Genomic DNA, 17,319 nt, shown 5'->3' on the forward strand with positions numbered 1-17,319 from the left:
ATGCTTACTAGACTTATTGTAATCACTTTGCAATATATACAAATACAGAATTACTATTTTGGACATCGGAAACTAATATATTATGTCAACTTTACACCTCAATTTTATATTTTTTATTTTATGTTTGGAGAGAACACATGCATATGGGAAGAGGCAGTCGGAGTGGGAGAGAGAGAATCCCAAGCAGGCTCCACACTGAGCATGGAGCCCAGTACAGGACTTGATCTCACCATCCTGAGATCATGATCTATTCTGAAATCAAAGAGTCAGATGCTTAACCGACAGAGCCACCCAGGTGCCCCAATTATACTTCAATTTTTTTCAAAAAAAGGCCACATTTAAGGTTTTCCATCCTTGCCCCTAAAAAGTATTTATCTGCTTCCTAGTCTGGGGTAAATATTCTCTTACAGGGACTGTAGAGAAGGTAAGGACACTGATTACGTACCCTTTCAAAATAGCAGGTGTTCTCAACACACCTGACCAAGGTCCAACTCCAAAAACCCACACATACAACATTAACACATGCCTTTTCCATCACAACCTGCAAACACTCCCGAACACTTCTTCAGATTACCTGAGGCTCCAACCAAACCTTCACCTTCTCCCCACAGCATGAATAACCCAAGCGCTCTTCTCCATAAACCTACCCCTTGCTCCTGAGCACAGGAGAAACAGCTGGAATTGGAAAGCCTGGGCTTTCAGGTGGGTGAGTGGGAGCCCTGTCCAAAGGTAAAGAAATGCAAATCCCTGGGTAGTTAATATTCAAATGAGGAGCCTGTGAAAGAGCTACATGGCTCTAGGCAGGTGACAGAGAAGGGGTGCACCTCAGAATATCTGCTAAGATCTTGTCTAGAGGTCCTCCTGCCATGAGCTTAGAGCGCATTGTCCTTGTTCCTCTCCAGGGACCATCAGGAAAGGACACAACGCTTGGGGGGCGGGGGGAGTATGAAAGGAGGCCTAAAGCTACTGTTACACTGGTAAATATACCACAAGCTTCTCTGGATAAAAACATGTGGTTATATAAATGTGTACCTGAGTTTTTAATGATATAAAGTAGCATAAAATTTTCAAATAATAAAATATATGATACTCTTTATGGTAAACTCATATTGCCAATGGACTTTCACGGGGTGTTTTTGTTGACTTTTGCCAAACTCTTCAATCTGTTACCAATCTAGTGTTTGCAACTGATGAAATGAGTGTAGTTCCCACGGGAATGTTGGCTGACATTTTTGTTTGCATTAACAAGTAAGACAAAAGTGAAACAAGATATATGTGAGAACCTCACTCACTGTCAACAGCGTGAGCAACACCCCGACTCTGATAATAGTTTTCAAATACTGGAAGAATATTTGCTCATTTTTTGGTGATATTTACAAAGTAATGGCTACAGTCGCAGCACACTTTTACGTTTAAGCTGCACTATTAATATTTACTCCATCTCTTTCTTAGGTCTAGACAATCAATGAAACAATAAATGAAACCCAGATTTGTAACATTTGTTGAATTCCATGGTATAAATGTAACCACCATGGTCAATTTCAAGCTACCAATGTATGTCATTAAAGATGGAGTTGGGAAGAGATGGAAAAAAGCCCACCTTCACACAACGTGTCTAAAAACAGCTATAATATGGGTAATCTCAAGAGCATAGAAAAAAAAAAACCTAACAAATTAATTAGAAAGTTATGAATAATATAATTTGTGTATAATGTATTTATTTTGGTGAACAATCATAGTTGGTGTAATTCTCATTAAAATATAAACATTTGAAAGCATCAACATTGAGAAGGTAGATCAACTATGTCAAAAGGATGAGCTAAAAAATGGGCATGTGTTCCCATAAAGGCAGAACTCCACCAAGTGCTTACCAATGGTACCGCCCAAAGCCATTGCTCCAGACATCTGAGCTAACAGTTCTGGGGATGGTTTCAGGCCTCCGAGGGTGGCTGCCAGGCCTCCGGCCACCCCAATCATGCCCAATGCATTGCCAAGACGAGCTGTTCCCTGGGTGGAAAGGCCGGCCAGGGCACCAACACAGCAGAGACCTGAGCCCAGATACATGATCTTTTTAAAAGAAAGAGAAGAGAAGAGAGAAAGAAAGACTATCAAAACATCCAGTCTATTAGCACAGGGAGAACCTCTCTTGAGGAAACACGATTTCCTAAGACACAATTTTAAATTTCGGACAATGGAGGGACCAGTAGGACTTCTTCTTCTTTGAATGTTTCAATACATGTTCCATCCATTAGGAAAATTAACGAATTAAATATCTTAATTTGTACTTGCAATTATACCATTTATGAAACTGGGGGGGGGGGGGGGGGGGGTTGGATTGGTTAGCATGCATGAATGCATTAAAAAGTACCTGAATTTAAACAGAGTTATAATGGGAACCAGACCTGACTAAACGCTGTAAAGGAGTCAACCCCTGATGCTATAAATGCCAGGGACCATAACATCCACTTTACTCAAGTCAGTCCCATGAGATTCATGAAGTTGAAAGAATTATCATCCTCATTTTACAAAAGAGAAAACCAAAACTTAAGGTTACATAATTCTTCCACGGTCACATGATCGGAAAATAGCAATTGCAGGATTCAGAGGGTCTCTCTGACATACCACTCCAACTCTTCTCAAAAAAGATTTTGTTCACTCAACAAGTAAGAAATGTTGGAAACAGCAGAAACCAAGGGAGACATGTTCTTTCTGCTGTCAGTTGCAATCTCCCAGTAGTCATTAAAAAGTGATTAAAAAAAAATACTGAGTTCAGGACAAAGTTGAGTCTCTATTATAATCACATTGAGACATGGAACTTTCAAAGTTCAACTTGATTATTTCTGTTTTTCTTTAACACTCATTTTTACACTATCTTTTTTAAATGCATTGACATATCATCTCCTGGTTACAAGAGATGATATACTGAATTTGTAGGAGAAGAAAGTAAGTAGGAAAATGACCAACAGTACTTAACAGGAAAATTTCAGATTCTCTTACCAATTATTTCATTGTATCCCCACAACAATCCATTCAGGTACAAAATAAACTTTTGACACTTTTTACATGTGAAAAAATTGAGGGGACAAACAGGTAAACCCACATTAGCACATCTAGGTAGCAGGCAAATCTGTTTCTAGAATCCAGGGTCTTGATTCTTAGGGGACAGGAATGCTCTAGTTGACCAAGATGTTTCTAGAGTTATTATTGTATTTGCTTGGTGGAGCCTGAGTTTGGGTAATGATGATGTTGACTAATGGGAAAGAACACATGGTGGCAAAAATAAAAATTCTCAAGACAGCCTCTTACTTGTTCAATGTTATAACCACTAGAGAGGGCAGCCAGATATCCTCCAACAAAGGTAGCAGCAGGGAGCAGATACAGGTAATTGTATTCTGGGGGATCCGTGGGACGCTTGAACATGTCCAGCATTCTCTGGGTCACCAGAAATCCGCCTTATCAAAGTAAATATGAAACAGAAAGAGGTATTTTGAGCAACATGATTTTTAAACTGGCGCAATTTCTCCATTTTAAAGACATCTTTATCACCAAGGGTTAACTATATTAATAACATTTTAGAACCTCAAAATTAAATTCATTCTATCACTCAAGCCAGTTTCATTGAAGGCAGGAAAACCTATATCCAGGAAGAAAACTTCCAACTATTTTTGCATGACTACAAGTAAACAGGCATTCAGACAGCTTGGGAATGCAAAAGATCAAAGGCTAGTATTTTTTTCGAATAAATTTTTCTGTTTTATTAAACCTATAATAAGTGATAAAAGAAAAAAAAATGCCACATCAACAGGCACCAGATTTCTTTGAGCCATCAATTAATTTTTCGGCTACAACATAGCATCAAATGAGTTTACCCAAGTAATGTGCTAGGCTTTCAGTTTTCAGAAACACAAGCTATAATAAGGCAAAGGCTAAAATTTTATCTAATAGTATACTCATTTACAGATGTTATGGTGATAGCTACAAGTTAACTTAATTCAAAACTATGCATTCAATTAACTTCCCAGTTAACTTGCAGCAAGACAATCATTTTGCTTGTTTATTTTGGGGCACTGAGGGAGGGGGTGTTCTTTTATCAAACAGTTTCTAAAAATTACAAGTGGGCAAAATGATTTTTCTTCACAGAGCACATTCATGGTCTGAGTAAAACAATGTTTAAAGGCACAATCAAATTCTTGAAATTCAAATGTCTAAAAAAAATCCAAATGTCTATTCTGTATGGATTGATATTTGCTTCTCATGCCCCCATTAATAATAGCACTCAAGGCCAACCCGGTCAGGACCCCCTCACTCCCAAGAGCTTTCTCTGTGTCTTCACTTAATGAACTTCTAATCTCTATTCACTCTCTGTTGTTGGCAAGATTCATTGGACTCTGTGAGACAAGAAACTAGTTCTCCCGCTTCCCTTCTGCCCTTCCCCTCCACTCATGCCTTCCCTCTCTCTCTCTCAAATAAATAAATAAAATCTTTAAAAGAAAAAAAAAAAAATAGCACTCAAGCCGGGGCGGCACCTGGCTGGCTCAGGTGAAAGCGTATGTGACTCTTGATTTTGGGATTGTGAGTTCGAGCCCCACTCTGGGTCTAGAACTTGTGCAAATAAATAATTTTTTTTTTTTAATAGCACTCTGGACTCTCTCAGTACCACTGCTACCGTACCTGCAATGTTGACTGAGGAAATAAATGTAGCAAGAGCGGCAAGGCCCTGAGAGGCTGTGGAAGGGTACAAATGGCCTCCCATCAGCGCCAGCCCACCAACTGCAGTCAACCCTAGGAAGAAAGATCAAGATGGTGAATGGTTGTAGAGACAAGGACAAATGAAATGTCACAGGGTCTCACAAGGACAGGCACAACAGGGAAAGTCCTCACGCGCCACCATCACTGGAGTATACGCTTGTGGGCCAAGAGTTAAAACTTCTTCTGCATAAAACTTTGGACTTCTTTAACTTTCTAGCTCTGTGCGCCCGATAAAGATCTAAACTGATCATGTCATTGGACAAGAGATAAAAAGGCAGCGTGGGGAGATAAGCTGCTTCTGAACTGGACGGAGCTATGCATGAACTATAAACAGAGGAGGGCAAAGCCAGGACTCTGAGAGCTCCAGAACATGCTGCCCCTTGGAATTCGCCACGATCCCTGCAGAGCCCCCCAGCGGCTGTGTCTGGAGCACTGGCAGCACGAGGCCTCCACGCCAGGGCAGGCCCCACACCCAACTGTCCGAGGTGGGTCTCCCACCTCAGATCTGAGCATCCCTGGGGGCCAAAGAGAAGAGCTCCTGGGCAGCTGTGTGGACACGGACCCCTGCGAAGACTCACAGCACAGTGTGAGGCTCGGCGGACGCCTCCCTGGCTGGCCAGCTGCTTCCTGTTCCAAAGGCTTCACAGTAAGTCTGACGACAGCTGTGGCCTGCTTACCGCTGAATGTTTAGATGAATCTAAGACAAGTCCCTAAACGATGCTGCACGATTCTGTGATATCAGAGGAATCCTTTCTTTAAAGGAAATTACAGTCGAAAGAACGAACAATGGCTCTGCACTGCTTGGAATGTGAGCAGCCCAAAGGCCTGACACACTCACTCTGCTGGACCCTGACTTCTAGCCCTGCCCTCCCCGCTCTGGGAGCCCAAACCACCCACCTCAGAGGCCAAGCCATACAACTTGTAAATAAAGACCTTGGAAACCTCATTGAAAGCAACTGGAGAGTTGAATAAGCCCATGAAAACTTAAAATGAGGGAAAAACGAGAGAAGAGCAAACCTGAGATTGCATTAGTCACAGACATCAGCGGTGAGTGGAGAGCAGGGGTCACTCCCCAGACAGTGTGGTAGCCCACGATGCCCGCCAAGCCAAAAGTGGTCACCATCTGGGAAAAGGCTAAATTGGGCGCCACAATGCCCAAACCCAGCATCCCAGTGAGACCTACAGAAAGAGAAGAGTGTGAGCTGGCATCCAATTATCTCAGGATTAAAAGCACACACAAATGTGAAATAGTCAATGCTTGTACATTCTGTAGCCAGTAAGGAGTCTTCCAATAGTGAGATTTTTTTACACATTTCACAATGGGGGGCAGGGGAAGCTAAAGGGATTACGAACAAAACTCGGCTTCCTGACCACCACCACCTAAAATAAAATAAGCTGTAAAGACCTAGTGAAATTTATGAGTCACCTTAATAACAATTTCCCCATTGTCCTCTCCCCTGTTTTGACTTTCATTGACAGTGCCACATGTGTATACAAGTGCTTTTGTCCCAGAATTAGAGACCTACATGGGATCTACCCAAGCATTTTCTACTTGGGCAAGACATGACCTTTATAAGGCAGGAGTGTTTTGAAGCCAATGTCATGTCACTCAGCTTTGGCTGAGGAAGAGGGATTTTAAAAGAGTAGGAAGGATTTCATTCACTCCAGCACCTCCCCAAAACATATGGCCTCTCCTCCACCCCCTCCACCCCCGGGACAGGAGTTTTGCAATTGCTCCTGAAGCTGGACTGGACTGCTGGCCGGGGCACTCAGCTCCAGCCTTAACACCAAGTCAGCAAACAGGATTTTACAAAGAAAAGGAAAAAAAAAAAACAAATTAAATTAAGAATGTGCAGAATACAAGCAGTCAGCTCTGAACATACATCTTTAATTATTGCCTTTCCTAATAGCAACCATGTGGACCGCTGTTCTGCAACAGAAGGAAGGGTTACCTAGTGGTCAGTGAAAACAGAATGCAAAGGGGGCACCAGGGAGCTGGAATTCAACTTTCTTGAGTAAGGTACTTTTTTCCCCCTCAATACAAAGTATTTCTTTATAAGTGGCACAGCTAGAACATCTAAGAATTGACATTAATTTTACTTTAGAACATGTAGTAAGACTGCAGTTTTAATTTATATTCCTCTACCACATATAAAATGCCCAGGGTTCCAATACATGGCCTGTTGACCATCTGGAGGGAGAGGAGACAGAATATTGTTTTGTGCTCTAATTAAACATCAGAGAAGCTATATAGAGTTGTGGTTAAGAATATGTTTTCATAAGCCAGACTGCCTCGTTCAAACTGTTGGTCTGCTGCTTGCTAGCTGTGTGATCTCAGGCAAGTTACTTAACTTCTCTGTGCCATAGTAACTTCTCTGTGGCATAGTATCATCATCTGTAAAATTATCAACCCTCTCTGTCCTCTCCTGGAAAAAGAAAATAATAATATGCCCACCTCACTGAGGTTTTGTAGAGAGTAAATAGTATATGAAGTATTTAGTGTAATGCCTAGCATTCATTAAACTAGCACATTAATCAAGCAGCACTAAATTATCATAATCTGGAGTCCATTTTTTATTGGGCATCTAAGATAAAAATCACCTATGTAAAGGTTTTTTTAATCAACTCTTTAGTAAACTAGTATCTTTTCTATAGTATATTTAATAATAATAATGTATTTCTATAGTCTTTGTAACAGAGGAAAGAGAAAGGCAGAGAAAAAAAAGAAAGGGAAAAGAAAGCAAATCATATTCTTTGGAGAATGCTATTCAAATAGATTCCTAACACACACATAAAAGAAAAATACTTGTTTTTATTATAAAGGAAGAAGTTTAAGGTAAAGAAAAACAAGTATCAGGCCATTCTTTTATTCACTAAAATATGCTAATTTCATATCTATTAAAATACAATAAACCTCAACAAACAAAAGCGCAACCTAGAAAAATAAAACATCATATGTGCCTCACTGTATTTCCTGACGAATCGCAAAGAGAAATGGAAATTTACAGTCTTCCCAAGAATCCTCTCCAGGTACAATATAATAATCTGGTTTCTTTCTTTCTTTCTTTTTCTTTTTTTTTTTTAAACAAGCAAGTGCAAGTAGGGACATTGCCCCATTTATTCACCATGTTCACAACCAGAGGCTTTCAGTCATCTTGCTGAGAATTGCTCTTTCTTCAAGAAGAGTTATATTTTTCTCTTTCAAACATCTGGGCTCACAGGGGAATTTGGAGAATGCTGAGGCTACAAGAATTATGTGCCTGCTGCTGGTCCTTAATTCTTTATAGCTTGCTTTTGTTTTGTTTTTGCTTTGGCTCCAAGTAGATCTAAATAATTTTAATTCATTTGATGAGAGAGAAACCAATTTAAAAACCAAATGTCCATACTTCAGACTCTAACACTTCATAACCAGAATGAATATTTACCACTATTTTACAGCAACTGTTTAATGTTTTCCTAAAGATGAAAAAGGCAAAGAATTTGTGTTAAATTTTAAAGAAATGAAAATTTCAAAACTGAAATTTGTTACTAGGTGAAGAACTTAGGATGTTCGACAAAGAACCAAGGGCCGCACCTGTCTCCTACTGTTTATTCTTCACCACAAACATGTGGTTCCCCAGTCTTACCCAACACGCAGACAATCATAACTGATATTTTGTAACTCATAAAGACAAAGAAATAACCACATGTATAGGCACTTAGCACCAACATAATCTGACACACATCACTACCCAATATATTTGATGTAAGATGAAACTCTTAACAGCTGTATTTTAAGTGTTTTCTGTGAAAGAAAAGCATTAACAGCCCGTCTATGCTTTCACACACATTTATTCACACACAGTGCCTGTGTCTCTGGGGTTAGCCATCAGCGTGGTCCCCAAGGTCTCGGAGGTGAGACTAGTAACCCGTTTACGTAAACTTGCTTCTAACAGGCCCACTTCCTCATGGAATCCAAAGGAGGACAACAGAATCTCATTCACTAATTTTGACACTTAATGCATTTCTTACAAATCCAAACCATCAGGACCCCATCCTCATGAATGGGGCTCTCACCAGCTGTATATGCAGAAGCCGTAGTCATCGTCTTCCTGAAAGGGGTGACTGCAGCTGCTTTCTCAGCTTCCAGCTCAGCCACTGTCTTTGGTTTTACTGGGGCACCTTGAGGAATATTTTTTGGGGTGGGAGCGGGGAAAATCACTTCACCGTCCTAACAGAAATTAGAAAAACAGACATTTTTTTAACAGTCAGTCCTGCATGTCAAAAACACAGAAGATAGTGACTGTGCTGGGGAGTGGGGGGGAGGCTTCTTTTAAACATTTTTTTTTTTTATTTATTTTTAAACAATCTCTACACCCAACGTGGACTTGAACTTACAACCCTGAGATCAAGAGTTGCAGTATGCTCTACTGATTGAGCCAGCCAGTCGCCTCTTTAATGTAATCTTAAATGGGGCGCCTGGGTGGCTCAGTGGGTTAAAGCCTCTGCCTTCCGCTCAGGTCATGATCCCAGGGTCCCGGGACAGAGCCCTGCATTGGGCTCTCTGCTCAGCGGGGAGCCTGCTTCCCCCTCTCTCTCTGCCTGCCTCTCTGCCTACTTGTGATCTCTGTCTGTCAAATAAATAAATAAATAAAATCTTTTTTTAAAAAAAGTAAAAGTAATCTTAAATAAATTCATGTCACTTTTAACTTATTTTATAAAATATGTATGTGTATATAAATACAGAATGTTTGTACACATGCATGGATAGTTTCTATATGCACATATATGGAAAAAACATAGACCAATCCCCTAAAAGGAGATAGGTGCCAAGGGGAAAGTTAAACTTTTACCTTATTCAGTTCTGGTTTTTTGTTTTGTTTGTTTCTGTTTTTCAAAAGCAATGCATATTTTGGATGAGTTCACGTGTATGTAAGCCTTTGTGATGTTTTTCTTTAAATCATTCTGCATTTCTAAACAGTTTTTATGGGTATAAACCCAACACATCAACCCTTTATTAGATTTTATCTCAGTTCCAGCATAGGATCCTTCCATAAAACAGAAATCAGTTTTAATGAAAACTTAGGAAGGAACAGGTGTCTTCCCTTACCTTCATCACTACAGTTCCTCTAATGACATGACCCATCGTACCAAAGTCAAAGTCATCTTTCACTTCAAAATAAAAATTATCTTTGTCAGGGCTGATGGCCTTCAGGAGCTTGGTGATGTTGTTGGAATATAAGGTACTGGCCTGCGTGGCCATTCGGCTGGGAAGGTCTGTGTAGCCGATGTGAGTAACTCCCTACATGAACAAAACTACAGTCAGAAAGGTCGATCTCTTCACAATCCTTCTAGAACACGTTTCCGCCATAGCCAAGGCTAAGTTGTGAAATTACATACCTTTATAAATATATACACATCTCACAAACAAATACAGATTTCAAAAGAGCTTTAAATATACCTGTTTTTAATTTTAAAAATTTTCAGGCCTCAGTTTCTCTGAATACTTAAAGGAATAAACATTCCCTTACAAATCACTAAATACATGGGAGTCGGTTCGTACATGGAAGAAGCTGTTTGCTATACCTTATGGACATAAAGTTCTCCTGGCTTAGTGGTCTCAAAGTTTCCGCCAGCCTCAGCAGCTAAATCCACAACAACTGAACCTTCCTTCATTGACTCAATCATCTCTTTACTAAATAAAACTGGAGCTTTTTTACCTGATAAAAATCAAAGAGAACAGCACAAATTATATTATGCTTTCTTCAAACTCTTATTTCCTAATTATTATAGTTGTCTCTGGACACTCAAAAATGTTAACATCTGAAATTTTAATTCTTTCAAGATACCCCAAAAGTCCATCACACCGGCGAAACTGGTCATCCTCCTAGGAAGAAACGTAGTAAGTAGGAACTGCAAAGTCAACATGCAGGAGGGATCTCACCCTTTACTTCACGCAACCCTGTTCTTCCAAACAGGTTTACATCCAAGGGCACTCATGAAAACACAAACATTTGGCCCATCTCTTTTTAAATGCATATAGTAAGCTATTAAGGAAAATACGTGTATCTGAATTGGACAATTCATAAAGATCACAATTGTCAAGGGAATATTCAATAGTAATTTCTGAATTAAATTAAATTAAATATTAATTAAATTAAATTAAATATTTCCAAACATCTTAACAAACTTCACCAGACTTTCCCACATGTTTTATTAATCTACCTTCATTTAACACCGGATAACTTCAAGGACAGACAGAAGAATGCCATGAAATGAAAACAACAGGAAATCCCAGTTTGGGATTAGAATTGAGAATCACGCGTACACTTTTATTCCCTCTGCACACTGTTAATTCTGCTTCTGGTGAGTTGAGCCTTATACTAGTGCTCAGAATATACTGGTAGATAAACAGAAAAGAACTCTGTTCTCATAGAACACTCTAGCCATGAGATAGTTCGCACTTAAAATTCATTCACTGACAGAGCATCTGGGTGGCTCAGTGGGTTGAAGCCTCTTCCTTCAGCTCAGGTCATGATCTCAGGGTCCTGGGATCAAGCCCCGCATCGGGCTCTCTGCTCAGCAGGGAGCCTGCTTCCCCCTCTCTCTCTCTGCCTGCCTCTCTGCCTACTTGTGATCTCTGTCAAATAAATAAAATATTTTTTAAAAAATTCACTCACTGATTCTTACGTAGAAGATAAAGCTCCAAACGTTAAGATTTTTCAACCTAACCTATATTAGTAACATTCAACAGGGCCCACACCATCAGTATATTACAATGCTCAAGTTTCACGGAACAATTTATGGGTTAGCCAAAAGACAAAGGAAATAAACGTGTGAGACTGGTGGTAGGAAAGTAGAGAGTTAATAGCCTAAGCATCATTATCTCCTCTTTCAGAAAGTTTTCAACTCTGTTTACAGAATTTTAGGAAGACCACTATTGATTTTATAAATGGAAATAAATATAAAATAAAATTTGCACTATAATTATCTGTTTTTCAATCCACTTGGCTGGAATACATGTGATTCAAAAAAAGAAAAATAAAGATTTGTAGCATATGTGGAAAAAAATGGTTGTAAAGGTACAAAGGGGTATTTATATAGTACCTCTCTCTTTCTCAACACCAACTGTATACTGCCAAGATAAAGTCCAAATCCCAGGCCTCCTCTTACTGAAGGCCTTCCTGACTGGGTATAAGCACTCTTTCTCTCATGACTGCCCCGCTGGACCTTCTGTTCCAGCCACGCAGGGCCAGCTGTCACATGGTTTGTTGGATAACCCTTTGACTCTCCATGAAAGAGCAATGAGGAGGTATTTCCCCCAGAGACAACACTCTGAAGTCCTGGTGGTTTCACCACCTCTCAAAATTTTCTGGAAATATCCCTTTCCTCTACTCTCCCCCACTACAGTCCAACAAAGCCATCCTGGATATTTAAACTTTACTCAAACATAAGAATTTGGGGCTGCAACGAACATACATCTGAGGACTCTTGCCCCCACCCCCACCCCCAGAGGTCAGGCTGCTGAGCTCTGAGATAATATAAAGCTATGGATCACATGGTCGCATCCACGTAAACTGTCAAACTTCAAGTGCCAATGTGTACTTTCTAGGTGTTTCCGATCGTCCTTCTTCCTCTTTTCTAGTCCACGACCTCCTCTCCGTGAACCAGCCTCTTGCTTGCAACAGCTTTTCCTCACACCTTACTTGTTCCCTCCAGTCTTAGGGGGATATGCCTGATGGGGCAATCTGGGTCCAAATGCACCCCCTTTGACTTCTAACTGCCCCCACTTTAAAGGCACAGGCTTCACAAATTCAATTTGGCATCGAATTCCTCCCACCCTAAAAATTCTGGAGTCCTTCCTTCTTCTGACCCAGCGAGCGCTAAGGATCAGTTCTGGACTATGTCACCCTAGTGATTTGAAGTGGCCAAAAACATTTAGGCTCCCTAGAAAACATCCGATATACCACCGATTTGTCTTTGCTTTTATTCACTCAACCTTCACAAAACAATTAGGCACTGGCTGACACAACTTTAAATGCACACACTTGTATCTTAAAAAAGACAGTAAGGGGACGCCTGGGTGGCTCAGTTGGTTGGACGACTGCCTTCGGCTCAGGTCATGATCCCGGAGTCCGGGGATCGAGTCCCGCATCAGGCGCCCAGCTCCATGGGGAGTCTGCTTCTCCCTCTGACCTTCTCCTCGCTCATGCTCTTTCTCACTGTCAATCTCTCAAATAAATAAATAAATTAAATTAAATTAAATTTAAAAAGATTTTTAAAAAAAAGACAGTAAGTATTCTGTCTATACTGTCAGTCTGAAGTCCATTCACTTTTGAAAGGATAGGTTATTCCTTCACATAAAGTAATTTCTTTAGTCAAATAACTAGAGGGTGAGTTAAAATTTATTTAAATCATGGAGGAATATTTAGAATACATGAAACTATTATAAGTAAAATGCACACAGCAAAACAGTAGGTATAACTGCTGCCTTAATGTAAAAATAATTTTTATATATACATATATGAATTATATATATATTTATATATATACATGAAACACTACATATTCTATATAGTTTCTAGTAAATTCTATGTTGTATAATATTTAACCATAGCAGGACATCTTGAGTGGTTAAGAATATTTTCTTCTTCGTGCTTTTATCTCCTAAATTTTTTGTAAGAGCTAGTTTTAATTTTGTAATTTAAAAAAAATCAATAAAGGCTACAGGGAATACAATGATGAATATAATAGTGCAGCTGGCTTTAAGTATTCACATGTGGATTAATTTTTTGAAAATTCTAAAAGTGTAGAAATGAAAATTGAAAACAGAAGGGAAAAAATAGAGCCAAAAGAGGAGCAGAGTACATAAATTTGGAACATAAAAGTTCCAAATGAGCAAATCCTCAAAAGAATAGTTCAAGAGGAAGACTAAGAAGGCAATTTCAAAATACTGTCTTACCCTGATGGCCTACTAGGGTAAAAACGTAATATATGATAAATGTGACATCACAAAATGGAAGGAACAAAAGGTATAAGATGATCACTGAGATATGGGGGGAGGGGAATCTACCCAAATCTAATATCAGACTTCAAACTAAATTCTAAATTCTATTGATTAGAATGAATTATAAAAGAGAATGAGCCTTTGTGGCACCTGTGACTCAATCAGGAGAGCATGCAACTCTTGATCTTGGGGTCGTGAGTTTAAGCCTCACATTGGGTGCAGAGATCACTTAAATAAAATTTTTCAAAAGAGAGAGAACTGGAGCACCTGGGTGGCTCAGTGAGTTAAGCCTCTACATTCAGCTCAGGTCATGATCTCAGGGTCCTGGGATCCAGCCCCCCATCGGGCTCTCTGCTCAGCAAGGAGCCTGCTTCCTCCTCTCTCTCTGCCTGCCTCTCTGCCTACTTGTGATCTCTGTCAAATAAATAAATAAAATCTTAAAAAGAGAGAGATAATCAACCCATAAAGAAAAAGAAAAAAGGAAACCTTGGTGAATCTCTCTCTAGTCTTTGAATTAAAAAGTATTTCTTAAATTAAAGCAATGGGGAAAATAAGGAAAACATCAATAGATTTAAATATGAAATGTGTATGTATTATACTCCTCAAAAATCAGTATGACAAAAAGTTAATAAAAATTTAATATAATTCAATTTAATATAATAAAAAATTTAATAAAGACAAAACACTAAGATCCTAATACATGAAAAACAACACAAATGTCAATGCTAAAAGAAATCGTAACGACCAAATTAAAAAAAAAAAGTTCACCCTTATATGAATCAAAGTTACAAAAGTGAGATACTCTTTTTTTGTCTCTCAAAATGAAAGAATCAAAAAATCCTAATAATCGGGGGATCCAGATGGCTCATTCAGTAGAGCATAAGACTCATCATCTTGGGGTTATAAATTCAAGCCCCATACTGGGTGTAGAAATTACTTAAAAATAAAATCTTTTAAAAATTGTAACAATGTTGAAGTGAAACAATTAGCTGGATGATCTATTGATGAGATTATGAACTACGTAAAAGTTTCAGGAAAGCGTAATTTACCAACATGTATCAACCAGCCAAAAATGTTGATATCCACTCAACCAGTAATTCCACTTCTAAGATTTGATTAATCCCAGGGAAATAAATGAAGGCACACATGATGAAATAACACAGAAAAAATGTTAGCACATTATTTTTAATTGACAAAAAGAGGAATTAAATGAAAAGCCCAATTTTGTGTTAACCATTGAATAAAATGTGGTGTATTAAAATAAGAAAATCCCCCAAAATTAAAATATATATACAAAAATTTCTAACGACTCATCATGCTATATGAAGGAGAAAACTTGTGATATAGTACTAAATGGGAAAAATGAGGGGCGCCTGGGTGGTTCAGGGTCCTGGGATTGAGTACCACATCAGGTTCCCTGCTCTGCGGAGAACCTGCTTCTCCCTCTCCCTCTGCCTGCAGCTCCCCCTGCTTGTGCTCTCTCTATCTCTCTGTCAAATAAATAAACAAAATCTTTAAAATAAAATAACTGTGAAAAATGAAAATGATATTATATCCTGATCCAACAGGGTAAAAATGCATGGAGGGGCACCTGGGTGGCTCAGTGGGTTAAAGCCTCTGCCTTTGTCTCAGGTCATGGTGCTGGGATCGAGCCCCACATCGGGTTCTCTGCTCAGCGGGGAGCCTGCTTCCCCCACCCCCGTCTCTCTGCCTACTTGTGATCTCTGTCTGTCAAATAAATAAATAAAATCTTTTTAAAAAATGCATGGGAAAAAAAGCTAAAAGGAAACAGTAAAATGTTAATAGTACTTTTCACTGAGTAGAGAGATCACAGACGATCTTTATTTTCTACTTTGTACTTTACCGCATTTCCAAAAGTCACATACTATTTTTATAAAATAACAATAATAATAATAAAGTATTCCTAAATAAATAAAGTACTCCTGTATAATCACAACCAGTTTCTTCTCTAGGTTGAAGACATAAATTAAGAGTTGTATTGGAAGAGGGATACCTGGGTGGCTCAGCGGATTGAAGTATCTGATTCTTGGTTTTGGCTCAGGTCATGATCTCAGGGTTGTGGGACTGAGCCCCAAGTTGGGCTCCACACTCAGCCTGGGGTTTGCCCATCCCTCTCCCCCTGGTCCTCCCCCAACTTGTGCAGTCATGCTCTCTCTCTTTAAATAAGTAAATAATCAAATCTTTAAATAAGTAAATAAAATCTTTAAAAAAAAAAAAGAGAGAGAATTGTACCAGAAGAGTTAAAACAACTTAAAAATGCCATTAGACCAATCTATTTACTTACCAGTTGAATATTGCCACAGCAAATGAAGCTACACAGATAGGACAGCCTTTCAAAGTGCTTCTAAAACACTTACAGAGTGAGACAGAGACCTAAATAAGGATGGGTAGCAAACAGGAAGGTTTTTTATAATATAAAACAAAGAAAATACTATATCCAATTGTTTAATTCAAATCCTTCAAATATAAAGAGATGTCCCATATGCCATAGAGACAGTCTGGTATAGATTCTGGATATAAGAATAAAAAATCAAATGATCATATCAAGTGTTTCAAGACATAACTGCAGAAGTCAGAAGAGTTAATTAAAGGGGAGCCTGGCATTTTTCAAAGTGCTCGAACAAGCAATCCTAAAATTTTTATAGAACCAGAAAAGACCCCAAATTGCTAAGGAAATGTTGAAAAAGAAAAACAAAACTGGGGCATCACGTTGCCTGATTTCAAGCTTTACTACAAAGCTGTGATCACCAAGACAGCATGGTACTGGCACAAAAACAGAGACCAGTGGAACAGAGTAGAGAGCCCAGATATAGACCTGCAACTCTGTGGTCAAATAATCTTCAACAAAGAAGGAAAAAATATCCAGTGGAAAAAAGACAGTCTCTTCAATAAATGGTGCTGGGAAAATTGGACAGCTATGTGTAGAAGAATGAAACTCGACCATTCTCTTACACCATACACAAAGATAAACTCGAAATATGAGACAGGAATTTATCAGAATCCTAGAGGAGAACACAGGCAATAACCTCTTCAACATTGGCCACAGCAACCTCTTTCAAGACACGTCTCCAAAGGCAAAGAAAACAAAAGTGAAAATGAACTTTTTGGAACTTCATCAAGATCAAAAGTTTCTGCACAGAAAAGGAATCAGTCAACAAAACAAAGAGGCAACCCACGGAATGGGAGAAGATATTCACAAATGACACTACAGACAAAGAGCTGATATCCAAGATCTATAAAGAATTCCTCAAACTCAAAACTCAAAAACAGATAATCACATCAAAAAAATGGGCAGAAGACATGAACAGACCATTCTCCAAAGAAGAAATGCAAATGGCTAACAAACACATGAAAAAAATGTTCATCATCATTAGCCATTAGGGAGATTCAAATCAAAACCACATTGAGATACCACCTTATACCAGTTAGAATGACCAAAATTAACAAGATAGTAAATAACAAGTGTTGGAGAGGATGTGGAGAAAGGGGAACCCTCTTACACTGTTGGTGGGAATGCAAGTTGGTGCAGCCACTTTGGAAAACAGTGTGGAGATTCCTTAAGA

The 17,319-nt window shown here is 39.0% G+C and overlaps 1 protein-coding gene across 1 annotated transcript in view; it reads right to left on the reverse strand.

The window, feature by feature from the left end:
• The window catches only part of NNT (nicotinamide nucleotide transhydrogenase), a 92,038-nt gene that overhangs the window by 37,074 nt on the left and 37,645 nt on the right, over positions 1–17,319 (reverse strand). Inside the window, 7 exon segments of the mRNA XM_032337450.1 lie at positions 1,872–2,067; positions 3,307–3,452; positions 4,672–4,782; positions 5,767–5,928; positions 8,806–8,959; positions 9,839–10,030; positions 10,315–10,448. Coding sequence (XP_032193341.1) covers positions 1,872–2,067; positions 3,307–3,452; positions 4,672–4,782; positions 5,767–5,928; positions 8,806–8,959; positions 9,839–10,030; positions 10,315–10,448 — 1,095 coding nt within the window.

The sequence above is a fragment of the Mustela erminea genome, chromosome 3 (genome assembly GCF_009829155.1).
Source record: "Mustela erminea isolate mMusErm1 chromosome 3, mMusErm1.Pri, whole genome shotgun sequence".
NCBI classification, from domain to species: Eukaryota; Metazoa; Chordata; class Mammalia; order Carnivora; family Mustelidae; genus Mustela; species Mustela erminea.